A 20005-nucleotide genomic window follows, 5' to 3' on the forward strand; every position below is an offset into this window, starting at 1 on the left:
GGCTCTTAATTGGAAGAACTTTCTGCTAACCCAGCAAATGGATTCAGCTCAAGGTCTTTGTTGACTGGATCTCAGAAGAAACTATAAATGGTTTGGACTGTGAAAATGATATTGGGACTGCTGGTTTAGCCTTGTATCAACACATAGCACGGCTTATCATGTGATGTTGTATTTAGCCAACAGTTTCATACCAAAACAAAGAAAACATTTTGTTCTTATTGGATATTTGAAATGGCCAAACACATCAACTTTCTCAAATCCCAGTATCATATTTATTACTATAGCTTATCTCCCCTGTGAAAGAGGCCATTAATAAACAAATAATATTTAGATAGTCACATCATAGCTGAAAAAAACCACAGAAAATGTCAAATGTTATAACTACACTCTAGTCATCAAGTTATATGAGAAAAATTTAGACCTTTTAAAATATTTTTTCTCTGTTCCTTTCTCCCTTCCTACTTACAGTATTGATGACCTTTCTTTAGTTAAAGAGACAGTGAAACTTCTAAGTTACATAGTACAGTTAGGTGGTTTGTGGCAGACTAGCCTCTTTACGGACATAAGGAATGGAAAAGAAAAATATTTCACATTTAAACAACTCATTCCACCTGCTGCCTTACAGAACAGGGAGCCTGGGTGCTGAATTTCATGAGTGAGCCCAAAAGCTTTTCTCCCTCCAGTCCTTGTGCCATCTTCTGATGGCAGGATTGCCAGATGTATAAAAAGGACTCAGGACTTTCTTTTCATACAAACAATATTTGTTCATATCTTGGTTCATATTTCAAGATAGAGTTGGAATAGTCCACTCTATTTAGTACTGTGCAGTGTCTAATATATACAGACTCTTACTTATTTACACAGAATTCTGTACAGATTCTGAACACTTAATTTTACAAGAAAATCGCACACTAAGTGCGATTATATACGATTCTAAGAGATCTGTATTCTCAAAATCAACAGAGAAGAAAAAACTTTAAAACTCTAATTAAAAGCTATATAGTAAAAGCATTAGGGGAATTTGCCAGCCAGTAACAGTAGCATCACAAATCAGTGATGCCAAATCAGTAATAATGGCAATTCAAGGGCAATTATACCCCTCATAGGTGCTTCCTCCAATTCCTACTGTCCTGAACAAAAATCTAAATTACTGAGAGGTAATATTCATCTGAGAAAACTTTTAATGCAGTGCATATCAAATTGCTTTCCATGTTCTACATGAATAGGAAATAAATAAGGTTTTATTTGGCAAGATGGATTCAGAGAAAGGAACTGTTTCATTTGACGCTGGTAGGCAAACCCCAAACCCTTCAAAAGAAAATTTTTGCAAATGCCTGACAGGACACAGCTACACTACACACCATTGCAATGTGAACTCCTAAAAGCTGTGTTCACTTTTCATTTCCCAGTGTTTTTCCTGATACAAGCATATGTAAATAATGATATATATGGTCTCACTACTGTTTTTCTATCTACTGCCAGAGTGTCTACAGAAGGTGCACTGTGTTACAGCGTACACGTTATGATCAACTGAAGTGCATGGTATAAACAAGGATTACACACTTTATGCTTTTCTGAATGCAAACATGGCTACATGCCATATTTTAAATCAATTAAGATGTAATTTTAAAATATTAAATTATTTAAAAATTCAGAAGTAAGAAAATTTTGAATTTTTAAATATCAACAGTGGTATAGCCAAAATATGTGCTGATGACTTTACTCATGGGTTCCTGTTACCTTTAGCAGAAATCTTTGAATAGAAAATGAAAACTCTTCAATGAGCAATAGAAAAAGAAATCAAGCAAACTGGTACTCTTAAAAGTAAGTACATCGCTGGATTATCAGCTGCATTACATTGCATAGGTAAAAAGATATTTCTTCGCCTCTTCTTTTCAGACTCCAGTGCAAAGCAGATAAGAAAGGCTGCCATAGAACTGTTCTTTCTCTCTTAAACAAAATGCAAGGCAACAGAAAATGAGACTTTCTGAATTGCAATTTGATTTTAGTTGTACAGCATGGTGGTCTGTAATTCCAACAAAAGGGTACTTGAAGGAATATATTTTTGTCTGTTTTCATATTAGCTAAAATCCTGCCTGCCTCTTTTATAGTAATTTGCATAAATCCTGTTAAATTTAGTGGAGACAAGACATTTCTTCCAACAAAGATGAGCATTTTTAAGCATTTGTGCACCAATCCCTTGTGCAAGTGCAGTGTCAAGTACAAGACTCTCTCTGGCTATCTCGGCTTGCTGTTTGCCTATATAAGAACTCATCTGTTTCCTACAGCCTTTTAGCTTTTTCCAATCCCTATGTTTTGCAAAAATATACCTGTAACAAACTTATTAACAGTAAATGGGTCCCAATAACTAGGGCACTCAGGTAAACTTTTCAAGATGTTTCTGATCCCAGTTTAAAACAAACCTTCCACTCCCACTCCTCCGGGAGAGGTTATTTTAAATCTAGATCACTTTCATGAACAAGAACAGAGAGTTATATTATTAGATTGTTCTCACAGATCTGCAGTAGCAGATTGACAAATACCCTTTACTGATACATTTCTTCAAAGGGAATAAACCTACAGATTAAATTAATTTCTCAATCTTAATTCTACTAACGAGAAGATGGATTTACTCATGGACTTCATAATCTGTTGTGGGATATCCTGTTCAGCAGAATGCCTTATTTCTGTTAATTTTCTCTAACTAAAGTGTGAAAGCACCAGACAGCCTCTAGGTAGATTACTACATACAAATACAAATGCTTGAAGAATTATACAGGAGATCTGTTAAGCTTAAACACCCAGGGCACTTTTTTTGCGATTCACACATCACTTCTTTCGAAGAAGTAAGCCCTATGCTTTTTAATCTATGCAAGGATCAAAAACTACCTCTTTTTTTCCAATTCCACAACACATTATCACACACTGATCATCTGTACAATTTTCACTTCAGCAGACATGATTCAGAAACACATGCAGATACTCTAAAAACATTAATAACTCTTCAGCTTGTTAGAAAATGGAATCTGTTTTTCCTTCACGTTTAATCCTTCTGCTTCCCCAGTCATGTGCGAAAGCTCTGCTTGAACAGCAACCACTAACACTGGCTGCATAATCCACCGGATAAACCAATTAACAGAGGGAAGCTTAAGGCCATCTCTGATCTGGCAACTAGCTATTTCTGTCATAAATTTCAATATTGCATAGCTGGGAAAAATGTTACCAAAAAAGTCTCCTTTCACGAAGGGACCCTCAGTAGGAAAATACTCTTGCATCTGCTTAAAGAAAACTCCTGAGTATCGGCTTCTGTGAAGACTATTCAAAGGCATAAAAATTTGCAGTGCTGTTCCCAATAATTTGGATGACTCACTGCCACAATTATTTTCTAATATCAGGGCTATCACAGCTGAAGGATTGAGGCCTCCCACCAGGCAAGGATCTAGAAACCCTGAAGAACCTCAGGTGTGCTTTGTTCAAGGAGAAGCATATTGTACATGTAAGCCTCACCCAAAGAGAAGGGACGAGGATTCCCTCTGCTCCGAACTGCTCATGAAACACAGATAAGCTGAAGGAAGTAACAGACAAAGGGATTAGAAGGTAGTCAAATGGAGAGGTACATGTCCCAGAAAACTTTTTCAAAAACATCCAGTCTTCACAGCAAGTGAAGAGCCAGTGTGCTGGTTTAGAGAGCTGTTCATGCAAAGTGGAGAGTATGAAAATGAGTACAAGGGTCAGAGAAGAAGACAGATGTGCTCTTTGCTTTGCATATAGTCAGCTCATTTAATTACTCAGTGATACAGTTAATTTGAAACATTATTTTAAAACCCATTTTTTCTTCATCACAGCGCTTTCTTTTGAGAGAAAGTTGCATTAGCTGTCTGCTAATACAGAATATGACTGATCTGACTCGGTGATGCTCAGCTGCAACAAGATTGGGATGGGCTAAATGGAACAACAGGATATCTGTAACAATTTCAAAAAGCAACAGCACTTCTGCAAGACTCAGGCATGCAGCAGTGGTCCTCACTCAGCTGAGATACCGAAGGAGCCTGAGGTCTGAAATAGAGCTTCCAGGTGAGAAACAAGAGCTCACCCAGATGTACAACATCCCTTTCTCAATGTGATCAGTCTGGAGGCAGACACACTTCTGTAAGATCATTAACTCTTAACGAGCCACTCATGCTCTGCGAGAAAAGTGGACAACTTCCATGCCCAGAGACCCTCATGAGGTTGCTTTCCTGGTGATACCCATTAGGCTGCTGACCCTCTGATGGGGAAAGCTGCAGCACTGCTCGGCCAACAACCCCTGGCCAGCATGGCTCAGGCATCATGTCACTCTACCAGCCATGACTTGGCTCCTCATTCACTGGCCACATTGCACCAGTGTAGAGGTGGATGGAGCTCATCCATAAATTCCAGCAAAACACCACACAGTGTATTTTAGAGTTATTTGTGTGCCCACTATGTTCATGGCCAGCCCTGCCAATGGCGAGTTCACTGTACCGGAGCAATGGGCTAACACATCCTTCAAAGTTTCACCCAGCAAGAGTATTGCCATAGAGGCACCTTCTTTGAGTGAAGACTCAATGCCAAGAGCTTTGCTGATAGGATATTTTGTAGAGAATATTTTTATCTATGCCACAAAAAAGCCAACAGATTAAACTCTTCCTTTCATCATCTCAAACACCTCACTCAGGTGTTGCTTCCCTTAGCAGATTGCAGGTTAATTCCTTGTATAATATGAATTTTTAAAATAACGCCTGCATTAAGGTATATTAAGGTTCAATATAACAAATATTTCAATTAAAACATCTTAAAACAGTATCTTGGATCTGCCCTATTTTCATAGATATTCTTTGGTCAAATTCTCCTTGACTTCACATAGAACTTATATCCTCACCCAGTAATCACTCAGAGCAGCATTTGACAACTTCACTGTAAGATCTCTTAGTGAAAGGAGCCTTCGGTTTAGCCTACAAAAGCCATTTGTAGCTGAACACAATTCCAGAAATAAACGTTTGGGTGAGTGATCAATCAGTTCTTTCACGTCATAATTTTGTAGAGGTGTACTTTGGCACAGGTGCAAAACAACATGTTAGTCACTCCAGATTATTAATTGGTGATTTTTTGGACATTTCCCATAATTAATGGTACAATCTCTTACTTCTACAGTGTCTAGGAGAAAGAAGTCTTAAAATGTCTATCAAATTAACACATTCAAAAATATGAACCTTATACAACATTTTAAGTCACAATTTGTTGAATGGTAAATTCTTTTTTTAGACAAAAAGGCTTTTTTTTCTAAAAAAGAAAAGGATTATTTATGATTGCGTCTCTTTTAAGCTAAAAAAACACAGCAATACAGTATTGACGACATTAATGACTCCTATTTAGAAACAAAAGTCTAATTCCCAGAACATGCCATATGGACTGCTTCTGTTACCAAAAGAGTTTCATACTCAAGGCATGTGCAGGAGCAGTCACCAAATATAATTCTTGCACTTCATCATCATCATTGAAAGGTTTGGGTTGCAAGGGACCCTAAAGATTATGTAATTCCACCTACCCTGCCATGGGCAAGGACACCTTCACTAGACCAGGTTGCTCAAAGCCCCATCCAGCCTGGTCCTGAACACTTCCAGGGACGGAGCATTCACAGCTTCCCTGGAAAATCTGTTCCACTGCCTCACCACCCTCACAGGAATGAACATCTATTCTAAACCTATTCCCTTTCATTTCAAAGCCTTTGCCCCTTGTCCTGTCTCTACATGCCCTTGCAAAAAAGTCCCTCTCCAGCTCTTTTGTAACCCCCTTTAGGTACTGGAAGGCTGATATAAGGTCTCCCCAGAGACTTTTCTGCTCCAGGCTGAATAGCTCCAGCTCTCTCAAAGTCAAATGAGACTTTACTTTCTTCTCTTTACTCAAAATAAATACCTCCTTTCAAACTAATCCTGTTGAAACTGGGCTGATGATAACTAGTAAGCAAATCCAGATGTGACATCTTACTTATCCTGAGCAAAAGTACCAGGTTTTGGTCCCACAGCAGCAGCACAATATGCTTAGTTTAGAATTGTAACTTATGAGTTTGGGGTCAGGAGATCCTGAGCACAGCCACTGGTACTTCTCTTTGGTTTTATGCTGTCATTTTTTTATTCTTTGTTTTCCTACACCTGCACACCTGACTACACCCATACTCACAGAATGAACTGGTAACATTCTACTACAAAAAATGTGTAATTTCTGGACAGTGCAAACAGTGGGTTGCTAGGATGGTTCTTCAAGTCCTGCCAGTCCAGTGTAGCACCCTGGTGTGTTCAACACATTCAGTGAGCCCTTATATAATTATATGACACCATGGGAAAAAAACAGAATCAGAGCAGTAAGTCAGTTATTTTTAAATATTGTTTATGTATTTGTTAGTGTTATTCCCATGTCCCTGGAACTCTCTGTGGAGTTCCCCATCACCCAAAATGGTTCCAAAAGCCTTTCAGGACCCTCTGATGCTGCTGAACATAGCTAGGAAACCTCTCAGATGTTTCTGCATTTTTGGCTGACAGAAAATATTCTCTGTTATTTTATGCTCCTATTCCCAGGAACAAATGCCAGAAACTGAATGTTCAAGACACAGAACAGAAGTTATCCAATAACTGAATTTGAAGCCTTCCTGAGCAAAGAGGAAATAGACTGAATCAGCAGTCCTCTGAGATCAGTGAGAAAATTTGATGCCCTTTTAATGATATGTTCCATGCTTCTTTCACATGAAAATTAAACAACACTGCTTGTCTGCACAGCACTCATATCGCTGCTGTAGACAATATTTTTATAGCAATTTTTCCTTTAAAATGAAAAACTAAATACAATTCAGTGAAGCTGAAAAATCGAAGTTCTTTCAATATGAAGTATCTCCTTCAATACCTGCCAAGCACTGGTATTTTTCCCCTTGGGTCTCAGTGGAGCTGGAATTAACACAGCCTCATCTGTTCTTTTCTTGGTAACTCTCCTCTACTGGCAGTAACAGAACTCTGAGAATACAGGAAATTACTTTTGCCTGACATCTACCAGGTGCAATGTCCATGGAGGCAGAATGTACCTTCACAGGGGAGTCATCCAAAAGTCTGCACTGCAAAGGACTCTGAGCCACAGCAAGCACAGCCAAAACAATCCCCAGGCTCTGTTAATCCATTCAAACATTCCCTCTGCTGGGTGCCTTTGAGGTAACCAAGCAGAAAATACCAACAGTTTTACCAAAAAAATTATCACAATTCTTTTAAGTCAAACATTTAAAATATAATTACTTTAGCATTCACTGGAAAGTGTTACACTAATACAAGAAATCAGCCTGTGCCGTGTTGTATGAGATCAGTTTTAATATCATCCCTTTCTAAGCAAGGTTGTCCTGAAAAGGAGAAGCTACTTGACAAATGAAATGATACAACACTCCTTCTGGGGGGTTAGGATCAAAAGGAGAATTTAAGCTGCAAAGACCCCTAGCATCAGTGGAAGGAGGGAACACAACCACGTTCCCTGATCCACACCTCGTGCCCATCCCGCAGCCCACGTCTCAGCATCACTGAACTTCCCTGCTCAAATAGAGCCAAAACAGCACCATGTGCTGAGCTGCTGTGACAACCTACACCCAACACACACAGAACAAAATAGAAGTCTGCCCAGTTTTCACTTTCTTCCTCTAGCCATTGGGCATGACTTCACTTCTGCTTTGGGGTAGGCATATCTGCCCTTCAACAGCCATGACCAAGAACATCGAAGTTATCTCCATTTGAATGTCTTTGCCCATTAAAATACCTGCTAAGAAATTGATTTATTAAGAGACTGTTGGCATATCTGGGGTCATTCTTCAAACTCTTCCAAACACAGCGCAGGCCAAATATTTTTAAGGTCTAAGCTTTTATTTTATGAATTTTCAGAAGCACTTATCTTTGCAACCTGTCAATGTAAGCCATCTTTTTCTAACCACTTCAATATATTATCTGTACTGTCTCAAGTAGGATCCTCTACACCTGCATTTTCATCAGAACAGACATTTTTAAAGCTACCAGTTCAACATTTGAGGAGGGAAGTACAAGACTGAAGTACATGGTCAGATGGATCTGACATGGTCAGATCCTACCAACTCCAGTGATGACAGCAATCCACTAAAGCCACTCCACTGGAATGTTCCTAGGAAGATGCTGTCAGAAAGATACAGAAAATAATAGCTGGAATCACTTTAATTAAGATTACACAGTAAGTTCATAACAACCCCTTCTAGGAAAGGAAAAAAAGGATTAAATCTCTAAATTGTCAAAGAAAAAGAAAGGTAATGTGAAAATTAAAGTGAAATATGTTTTTATTCCTGTTATAGTTGCATAAATCCTGCTCTTCCAGTGAGCCCACAGCAGAATGAGAATCATGACAGAAAAAAGCTGCTGTCTAGTGTGAACAAGAAGATTGATTCCTGTTCTTAGAAAAAAAGAAAAATAGTAAACCGTAACATATATAAAACTCTCAAGACAGACAGAAACTACATTGATCTAAATGCTGAAAATAGTATTTCAATATGTCTTCATCTAGGACCAAATTTTAAAATGTTTACATCTTTCTGAGGTGTTGAAGTACCAAATGTTTATTATTTGTTTGCAATCTGCAAAGAGGAAAAATTTTATTTTTTTAAGAGGAAAAGTATGTGTTAGGAGTATCTTACATGCCTGTCCTGTGTCTGTGGAAAAAGAACATTTAATTCTTTTCTAAGTCTAAGTTTAAGTCCTCACTTAAAAAAGCCAAAGGTTGGTGACAGGAACAAATAATATAAACATTATTTTATGGGTTAAGTCGTTTCACTCTCTTTAATCACGACAATATGAGGGCCGTGCTATATGCTTTTTTAAAGGAAATGTATCTTAGATAATCTAGCTGGAGAGAATGTGAATATAATGGTTATAAAAGGCATATTCCAAAAAAATGCAGAATGAAACAAACTATAAAATTTGGAGAATCCTCAAGACAGCATATTACAAACCTCTACATTATATTTTTTTCTTTGTGATTGCTCAGCACAGGCAGAAGAACCTGGGCTCATCCCTCTGTTCCCTCTAAGCAGTACCTTTGTGGTTTATGTAACTTCTACATCTAATATATCACTTAGTGAGTTAACTTCTACCTTAGCATGCCCTAAAAACCTTCAAGTGACATAGGAATATTCTCAGAGTAGCAAATCCAGTTATCCAACCACTGGTCTGCCTGGCTGGGCTGTACACTTGAATTGTGACTCCATCCTCAACTTTGTAAAGAACTGCAAAGGAAAGGCTCATCCTTCCTGGGTGAGTACTCTGGCCTCCTCAACCATTTCATCACTGCAAAACACATGCTGAAACAATGATCAGCACTACTGGCATGGGCCACCTGCCTGACTATAGGTGATCTGCTGTTATTGACACTGTCAGTCTCCTGGAAGACCCTGGAGTAGAGCAGGGTTAAATATCACACATCCTCGGCAAGAGCAAAAGGCAGCAAAATGTTATCTAGTCAAACTTACTCATGTCCAGTACTGCTCAGAGAAATCAGAAACACTGCCCCTGGCCAGGTATTAGCAAATCAACACCTGTCTTTAGAGTACTGACTTTTGCAAATCACTATTATCTCTCTCTTTCATACTACTGCTAATTATTTCTAATGCAAAATGTTATTTCCTATGCAAAATTTTATTCCTAATGCAAGTGTTATTTCACAGTAGTATTCCCTTTGATTAGAGTCTTATGACCTACAAAATCTACAATGTCTGATTCACCTACATTCCCAGAATATAATCAGCTCAAATGCAGGGACAAGTCTCAGGCAAAGTATTTTGCTGTTAACTGCCTATTCTGTCTGGGTCCGTGGCCCAGCAAAACATCAGCAAAGTTTTTATTTCATAGAGAGTCTCAAAATCTCAGAGCTTTGCTTCCGTGGAAATAAAGCATGAAAAATTCAGGAGAAGATCCATGCCCAGTGAGCATGAATAAATTAACATATTTAGAGTCAAACCATGCTGTCAACTACAATTTAAATTCAAAAGATTAGATATTTATGAGATATGATTGGAGGAAACAAGCCAAGTGGTCAAAAACTGGTCCAAAACTACTAAGCTACACTCAAAACCAAACAGGAAGGGAATCCCACGGTCCTAATTTGAGGTTTGAAGACAAAATTGAAGGTGAAGGGGAAAAGTGATAAGCTTCCTCTTTCGTGTGGGCTCTTTGGCCATGCAGGACAATTCTGCAATAACCTGGGGTACCTCAGGCTTGCCTTCAGGAACGGAGCATGTTCCAGGAGTAGGGTTAGCAGGAGGTGTGGCAATTGCTGGGTAGAAGTGGCCTTACAACTGAAAGCTGACAACACAGGTAGTGCCAGCCCTGGCATTCTCTGCCCCTCAGAGCAATGAACCCAATGTTTATGCTCAGAGGCACACCCAGGTGTTCTGACAGGCTCTGACTTCCCACACATGCACTTATGAGAGCTTCTGCACAAAGCCCACTCAATCCACAGGGAGACACTCCAGATTTTCCCCTTCTTAGTCCATTCAGCCTCTGCGAAGAGACACATCAATAAAACCTCAGCTTGACTTCACACACTGCCAAGTTTCAAGTGCCAGCACAGGAAGGAGTAAGGCAAAGAGTGACTGAATGTGTCTGCTTTAATTCAACCATCCTAAGGAAAAGGGCTTTTTACTGACATCACACCCATTCAGATTACATGGCATGAAAAGCACAGTCACTCAAGAACTCAGATAAGCAAATGAGGAAAAACATGAAAATGTATTGTGAACAGCCAACACCTAATTTTAGTCAGTGGAACAAAGAGGTAGGAAAAAATACATTCCTGAAAATCAAACTGAGTTGTGTCTAAGTATTCTCATCTTGTAATATAAAAATTAATGAAATGCGTTTTGTTCCAGTTATGACATAGTGTGCTTTAGAAACCCATTCAAAGGTTTTGCAGCAAATAGAGAAGTATGGCCATTTTCATGTCCAACCAGCTTCCTTATCAAAAAATTATATAAATCATAAGAGGGAAGAGCTTACCATGGAGTCAGATTGTTTTAATAGTCACTTCACTTGACAAAGCAATTTCCAAACAGTTTCTTTGTTTTTCAGCTAATGTAAATAAGAAGGAAGTATTTTACCTTTATATTGCTACACTTTTTAAGTCCTATCACTGAAAACACTTTCAAAATGACATTTTCATTGGCCTGTCTTACAGTAGAAATATTAACAATTCTGGGCCAGTTTCACAATGTTATTAAAGCTCTGCACAACTGTGCGTAAGGTAAGTCATGTCATCTGTTGTTTCTCACAACCCATCACAATCTCTAGAAGCAGTCAAGCCAGCCAATCCAATTCATCTTCAAAACCATCAAAGTGTATACATATTTTGACAAGCAAATGGGTGGAATATTAGCATTAGCAGAAACAGAAGACACAAATTGGATTCCAAGAGCTCCATGAGCCTACAGAGCAATGGGAGCTTAGTGTCAAAATCTGACTGACTGTGAATAAATCAGCTCTAGGAAAAATTACAATTTCTAGATCATAAGTGACAGATGTCCCTTATGCCAGAATGACTTTCAGGCTATTTCATTTTAATTTTATTAGGAGAAGAGGAAAAACAGTTACAGAGCAAAAGCAAAACACAAGATTGTGTACAGTGGCTTTTAAATTAATCTGCTAGTGTCAGGACTTCTTGTTTCATTCAATTGGTCTAGGCTAAAAATACAGAAGAAGGAGATAAAGAATTGATTCTCAGTATAAAAAGGGGGACAACATACTTCGGGCACTTAAAAAGCGTTAATTTTTTACAGTTTTCAGTGATCAACAAACACACTTGGGAAAACACACTGGGAAAGTGCTTTACTGAAGCAAGGGGCAAACAGGCTTCTTTGCCAGCTGCTCCACTCCATACTCAATGTCCGCACCTGCCTGAAAGTTGCACAGTTTCTAATAAACAGTAGACCTTATGTCCACAGGATGCCACAGAAGCTGACACTATGAACTTCCCCTGGTTCAAAAGGTGCTAGAGAAAATTATGGAGGATTGGTTCTGAGGGGGCTATCCCATGCCACATCCTGGATACCACTGCAAGAGGACATGCTTTCATCTCGTGAGAGCTAAACCTCTGCTCCCCACTGACAACAGACAAGGTGCTGGCCCAGACAGCCTGCAGCATCAATAGAGCTATAAAAAGCCTTCACTACCATTCTGCTGGACATTTTATCATTATATTTCTTGAAAATCTGAATTATATGTGGCATTTGGAATTTCTTCCAATATAAAAATTTCAGAGGGTCATTTTCATCAAACCCAGTGTTTTGTATTTTAAATGTTGTATTATAATTTGTAACACAGACTTTTTTCCATAGTAAAAGTATTTCATGTCTAAAATTACTGAAAAAAATTTTAACTCACATATATAAATAAAAGTAATTTTTTTGCCAGAACACATTTTGCTGAACTGTTAACTGGGAAGTTATGGTTTTAATAAAATATTCAAAGCAAATACATTCCATCAGAAAAAAAGGTCTGGACATCTCCAGTAATGCAGTTTTAGGTGCATTTAGGTTCTTAGACAATTTCCAAAGCCCTCAGTGGCCTAAGTCAAAGGCCAGTGAGTATCCTGACAAAAACTGATTTATTTTAAAGGTGGAAAAGGGCTGTTAATCTGAGCTGAAGAGCAGCAATATAAGGAAAATACAGCTGCACAGTATATGGCAGGGAACCTGATTTCTTTCATGATTCACTTTCAACTTTCTTGACAACTGCATGCCATGTCACTGTTTCAGAAAGGTGCGCCCACGAACTGGGCTGGCAGGGCTCCTCCTGTCGATCTGTGCACCAAGAGGGCTGGGTCTGGATCAAGGTCTCAGGGACAGTGCGTCCCTGCAAGGGCAGCCTCACCTCCTCTCAATCGGCCCAGCACTGGTGGCTCAGGAGTGGCACGTGAGGAGGACGTTAGCCAGAAGAGGGAAAGCAGGAGAGTCATTCCTTGTGTTCCCGTTCAGCTAAAAACTGAAGCAGCTCCAGCCACCTCACTGTACTGCCAAGGAGATGAGTATTTATATCATGTCACAGAAGGCCGTGTTCATTAGCGCAGTCTGAAAATGAGCGCACTCAGGATGTACCTATTGGGAGCTTCCTGCCCCTGTCTGGGCAAGAAAAGGTGGGGGGACACCAATGTGCACTGCATGCACAACTCACCACTGGGTTAGCAGCTCCCTCGCATGCCAGCACCTTCACCTCAGTGAAGGATTGACGTGGATTTCAGAACACTCCATCACGTGAGTTCAGACTCAGCCCTCTTAATTTAATTTATCCCATATGTGACTCCACTAACATTCACTGAACTTCTGTGAAGTACTGCTGCATTAACCATGTGTGAAGCCATAAGCTATCAACCCCAAATGGTTAATTGTCACAATAAATTTATTTCTTATTGTTGCAATAAATAATTGCTCCCATAGAGAGGTATAGAATGAGTTTCCTTAGAGAGGTTAAACAGCAAACATTGTGACTTTGTTATTTAGGGAAAATATCCAAAATTTGGAAAATCTGACTGGATGCTAGTGAAGGTCTCTGGTTAAACACCAAAAAAACCCAAAGAAGAAAAAAAAAGAAACTAAATAAAACTTAGAGTGAAATGTGAGAAACAACAGAATGTTTGTATAAGAAGTACAGCAGCAGGGCCCTTCAGCATCTGGGTAGTACCACACCATAAGAAAAAACCCAAGAACAAGCATTTAGCTGCATGGGAAAACTGGACATGGCGTTGGGAATCGCATTTAAAGCTAGGTGTCCATGTTCTTCATGTGGGGAGTTCTTTTTTTTTGTTTGACCCCTAGAACAATGGGATCCTGTAAATGCTCTGAGCTCCAGAGGACAGCTGGGGACATACCAAATTAACAAAACTTTGCTAAGATATTAATGCATGAGGCTGTGCTTCTGCAAAGGCACACATACAGCTCTGCAGGAAGTGCTACCTATGACACAGACCTCACAGGCCTTATATCAGAAATTTAGGATAGTCTTATTTATTCCAATGATTCAAATACCAGTAAATTGAAACACACAAATGAGCCTTTAAATAAATTGGACAAGCACTAAACACCCTGAAAGTAAGCACAGGTGGGGTTTTTTTATGTTGCTTGTAGGTTTTTAGTTAGGGAAAGATCACAATTTGTGACTTACTTTCATCTGAACACAGAGCTGATGTCAGGACTAAATGAAAACTGTTTTCTTATTCTGTCTTTCTCACTGCAAGTCTGAAAAAATATATAATTTATGTATTGAAATGAAAATAAACGTCTTTTGAAAAGAGGCTGGAACATCTTCTGTTCATTGTAAATTTATTTTTGAATTTATTTTTTGAATTTATTTTTGAATAATAATTTTTTTAATTTTTTTTTTTTATGCAATAAGACATCTGAACAGCTTCAACACTGCAGCAGAGTTGTCCAGGTCATATGCCTACAGCTGCCGTTTAAGGTAACCAAGCCTGAAAAGAATTGGTTATAGCAGAGTCAGATTTATTGTTTTTAAAAAAGATAAATAGCTCTAAGTGGGATGCTATTTCAGTATGAACTGAATAGAGCTGTGTGGCAGAGAAATAGGGAAATGTCTAAGTCAGTTACTGGCGACTTTTAAGCAAGGTCATGCTTACAGCCACTGATCTACCTGCCTAATACTCAACTTCCAAACAAGCGTTGACAAATTGAAAAGAATTCCAAAATGAGCTAAATGAGTGACATGAGCTATGGGAAAATAATACAGCATGCCGTTCCCAAGGCTCAGTCTACTTTTTTTATCCATAAAGGACTGAGCATGACATAAACTGTATTGCTATGTCCCTCCTCTCAAAATCTATGTAAGCAAGTCAACCACAGCTTATGAATCTGTGCAGCTTTCTTTTTTTTAAAAAAAAAGGGAATATCTAGCAAAATGCATCACATGCTGAGATTTTTTTAACTATTCACAAGCAAAAAATTTTTGAAAATGCTTATCAAATGGGTGAGATGGAGGAAAATACCTCTTCGGATAAACTGATGTTCTCCAATTAATTCCCGTGCCTGCAGCACAACAGCTCCCCTGCACCCCACCATCACCCTTTTGCCTCTCATTTACACCTTACTTTTCAAGATACAATTTTTCTCCTTACTGCTGGCAGGCAAAGGATTTCCTTTACTGCCATCCCCTTCTACCTGCTTCTCTGGGTGTTAGTACTGACTAATCTAAAATCCTGCCTCCAGCAAGCCCCATTCCTGCCACTTCTCCTAAGAGCAAGCCACAAGCATATGAAACCTGTCAGGTAAGAGAATATTTTGTGTGTTTAACTTGATTTAAATAGGGAAAAAGGCTTTGAAAGCTTCCCTCCCCCACCTAAACCTTCTTCCTCTTCAGAGTGATTTACAGCAGACATGTGAAGAGCAGAAGACAGTCAAAGGGCTATGACTCTGTCCTGGGACAGCAGAAGGTTTCTGAGAGGGACAGGCACGTTCCACATGAAGCATCATGAAACCAGACCCCTTCAAAGGAGAAACAAGTGTGTCATAAGGTAGCTCAGATCCAACACCTCCATCCCTTTCACACCATGTTTCCTTTTTGTAATTAAAGGCTAGGGCGACACTGAGGACAGACTCTGAAAAATAAACTCTCTTTTGGTTTTTAAAAGGTTGAGTTACATCAACTAATACAGAATAAAAGCACTAGTTTGTTTCTCTTGGGGGAACATGTTTCCGGAGGAAAATGCACCAGACATATGTTTATAGTTGCCAAAGTATAGTGCCAAAGAGGAGCTGGAAATATTGCTGCTGTAAGAAGTAACTATGTTTTGAATCATCATAGAATCACAGAACCATAATATGGTTTGGGTTGGAAGGCACCTTAAAGATCATCCAGTTCCACTCAGGGCAGCAGTATTTCCAAGGCACCCACACAGACTTTCAAGGCTTTAAGCAAGTTTTAATGTTGGCATTAAGTACAAGTACTTTGGTGCATAAAACTTGGAACCCTACTTCACACCAAAAAGCTTTCCTTTAATTCAAGGATAGGCATTGAGACAAATTCCATCCAGCCACTGGAGAACTCCACACTAAAGACATGTTCTCAGCCTACTCAGCTGAATGCACTGAACTCAACATAGGGCTCACTGGTTAAGGCAGCTCTCTCCTAAAACACTGAGGAATGAGGCTGTGTAGGAGGACAAGTGCCTATTTGAATGACTGGAATGCAATAAAACTGGGATAAGTACCACTTACACCTCTGGTTTCCTTGAGTGCAGGGAGGGAGGTACGAAGAAACTTACAGGAAAGCAGCATTCCAAAATAGGGAAATAAGATATAGTAAGGTGGCAATGTGAAACCTGCAGTGAGAATCCTTCAGAATAAATACTTAAAGCTAGTCCCTAGTAAATGGCTTTAAAACTATTCTTAAAATAATATAGCTGGAGTGAAATTATGGATTAGATATGAGCATTTTGCAAAATTCCTCACCCTTTTATTCAAGTTGTACTGTTCAATCCCACGGTGCAGAATTTTCTGAATGGAAATACCATTATTTGCTACAACTTCACAGGCAAAGCTTATAAATCATCTAGGAAAATATTCGCTTGGCTGGGGAATATCACTTCACCCCTGTTTGCAAGGCATGAGTGAGCTTTCCAGAGTACACAGGACTTGAGCTGCTTTTCTCTGAGCAAAAAATCCTCTCCCATGACACACATATAAGCACATCCCCTTCCAAATTAATATTCTTACCTTATCTTTACTTTCAGAGTCAGAATCCTCAAGTTTGGTCCGAATGACAAAGGGTGTAGATAACCTCAGGAGAACTCGTTCAAACGTGGCACTGATTTTAGGAGAGACTATGTCAAAGCAGTCTTGGAATTTCAGGGTTTTATGAGTGTCACATCTGAGCTGCTTCCTAAGACCTTCTCCAAGCTGGAGAACCAGCATGTTTGGATCAAACATCAGGTGAAAGGGGAAAGCTCTGCAGAAAGTGCTAATGCTAATCCTCAGGTCTAAGGGGGACTGGGAAGTTCCTGCTGGAAGTGCTTTTGTGGTATTTGCATTTTCATGTTCTTTGATAAGGAAAGTCAAACAACTGCAGTTACCTGGGTTTGTCCCCTCTGAACACAGCTTATCATTTGTGACCTGTTCTACTTCTACTTCCAAGCGGTAAATCTTCTTTGCTGCTGCTTTTATCATTCCTGTCATTGCAAATCCCACAATCTGATGTGGGTGAAAATAATGAAGCATGAGATTGCCTTCAGGGAGTTCTTTGCATAGGAAAGAAGGAGATTCCAGGGTGGCCTGTCTTCCAAATGAAGTTCTAATATGCTCCAGCAAAGCATCAAAGCCATTGAAGAAGTCTTGAAGGGTCCCACCTACAGCTCGAAGAACTCTTTCATTCTCGTCAAAGCAGATATTGAAGAATTCCTCCCCAAACTTTTCTTGCATTTCCTCAAACTTCAGACCTATAGGACAATGAGACACTAATATCAACAACATAGTATTGTTACTGTGTCACATTTTGCCTTTTTTCTTTATTTGCCTGCTACTTTTCCAAAACAGGGAGAGCAGCTTTTTCACTAGACACCTATCCATAGGTTTCTGTGGTGGTTTGGAATAATCCTAGAAGCCATTTTTTTAAGTCCTCATTCTTTCAGCTTTCTGTCCCAGCCAGTGATTAGTGGGTCTGTCTGCTTTTCCCCACTGGCACCAGTATTCATTACAATTTCCCTGACTTTTGCATGTCACATCCAGGCCACTGTGGGAATGCACCCAGGCATGGCTGCATCCCTTCCATTGCAGACCTGGCTACAAATGAGGCTCCTGCTCTTACAGCCTCTCTGCTCACTGCCTCTGTGAAGGATCCAGCTCTCCCCAGCTTGAAGAATAAGATTCTGGGACTCAAAGTCAGTTGTCTGGCTTTCCATCCACACCGTAAAGCCCTGCAGTCAGATTACACTTTTAATAGCTGGGGAAAGGGGATTGTGAGTTTTGCGGGGTTTTTTAACCAAAATACTTTTCTCATTATAGGCATTGGGCACTGCCACAAGATACAAAGAAATAATTACTCCTTTTGTTGCCTGCAAGGGAGAGCAAAGCCTTTTCATTTTAAGCTTCTACCTACACTCACCCATCTTTAAAAAAACCCTGCCTCTTAAGAGCAGTCTACATAGCTAATAGATGGTCTGTGATATCTCACAACATCACTTCAAGTTTCTATCACATAAATTCAAAAGGTTTTAATTTACAGAGGTGATAAGGCTGGCACTGCTGAAGGGATGAAAAAATACCAGTAATGGAAATGTGTATCAAATCCTGTTCCAGTTTGTTATTTACCATTTTAAGGATAACCTACAAAAAATATTTTTGAGATGGTCATAAAGCATTTTCCTCTGTCTTATTTCAAGAAAGATACACTCTATTAAGTTTCATCAGTATATAATCCCCATGTCATAGTAGAGTTACAAAATTAATCAGATGTTTGTATTGTTTTAAGATGTAACAGTATAAAAAGAAATATTAATCAGTTGTCTGTGAATTACAAATATCCAGAGTTTTCAAAGGAAATTAATATAGGAATTAACAACACAGTTTCTTCACTACATTGCAATCATATAGAATTACATTTCAGTCAACTAGTCAAACTCCTTAAAATTTATCTTGCATTTGAACAGAAATGAAGGGCAGTTATTTCTTTCCTGAGGGCACAGCAGGCCCTTTATTTTAATGTGTATTCAGCATGGTTTATAACATTGGTAATATCCCAGCAGATCACTGAACTTTTCATTGTTTAGACTGCTTTTAGGCTTTTAATTTGGGAAGAGCAGAGTGCTTAGTGACTTTTATACCCGAGGTATAACAGGGGCAGAAGTCATGTTGTTTGCAGACAATAACCTTTAATAATCTCAAGGCAGTGTCTGAACACAGGCTTCGTTAACACAGTCAATATTCACAAGGGATTTCAGTGTTCCCCAGCTTTGCAATCTGCAATGATAATTTTGTTTGGACCTTTTATGTGATTAATAGCAAATTAAAATACAGTAAATTACATATATAAATATGACAACATGAGAACATGACAAAGCATATTTTATAAAAGAAGTAATAGCAATTACTTGGGAAACTTCATTCAGATGCCATTACTCATAAAGAAATTTGGTCACTAAACTAAGTTATTACAAAAATATTCCCAGGATCTTTTATGACCACAGATGGTCAGCTCTGCAGCTAAGCCAAAAGAAAGTACCTCTGGTACACAATGCCCCCTAATATCCTGACTCAGAAGACTGTGTGCCAATTCCTGACTCATTAGCATTACGTCTGCATAACATGGTATTGTAATATCTTACCAAAAAATACTCACTATAACCCAAAAAAATTTAAATTCTAACCCATACCAAAAATGTCATAACTGGATATTAATAGGAAGTAGCTAAGAAATCATCATATTTATATGTATACACAGATATTCATACTTTCAAATCTCATCGTTCTGTAGAGTGAAGTGAGAGCAGCTTTAGAAGTTTGTGTGTAGAAGTGAGCAGTCTAGCAGGGGCACCCAAAGCTGTAAGATTGCAGAGGCTCTGAAAGCATGGGAACAGGACAGCATCAGAACCCCCTGGGCTATTCATACAAATGGCCAAATACATGGCACAAAGCTGCCCGAAGAGGCAGCGCAGGTGAAGTGCCTTTCAAGTGTATGATACAATTACAGCGGAGCACTCGGCTGCGCTGGCGCCACTGACTGGGAATGAGGTTTGCAGAACTCATCACTCTTGGACTCTGCTGCTACGAATGCGAGCCTCGTCTCGTTATCATTACTGGGAACTGTGTCTCAGTATTCCGCCTCAGGTTTTGCTGATTGTCTTAGATTGGTCTTGTTGTCCGCCCTGGAGAACTGGCCATTCAGTCTGGACACAACATACTGACTCCAAGCAACATGAATTATACTATGAAACTCAGGTAAATGACCTG

The 20005-nt window shown here is 39.2% G+C and overlaps 1 protein-coding gene across 4 annotated transcripts in view; it reads right to left on the minus strand.

The window, feature by feature from the left end:
- Window positions 1-20005, minus strand: part of GUCY1A2 (guanylate cyclase 1 soluble subunit alpha 2) — a 144771-nt gene that overhangs the window by 98503 nt on the left and 26263 nt on the right. For all 4 annotated transcript variants that reach the window (XM_048294698.1, XM_048294697.1, XM_048294699.1 and 1 more), the window contains exon 4: window positions 16778-17496. In XM_048294698.1, coding sequence (XP_048150655.1) covers window positions 16778-17496 — 719 coding nt within the window. The remainder of the gene's footprint in view (window positions 1-16777; window positions 17497-20005) is intronic.

This window comes from Corvus hawaiiensis, chromosome 2 (genome assembly GCF_020740725.1).
Source record: "Corvus hawaiiensis isolate bCorHaw1 chromosome 2, bCorHaw1.pri.cur, whole genome shotgun sequence".
Lineage (NCBI taxonomy): Eukaryota > Metazoa > Chordata > Aves > Passeriformes > Corvidae > Corvus > Corvus hawaiiensis.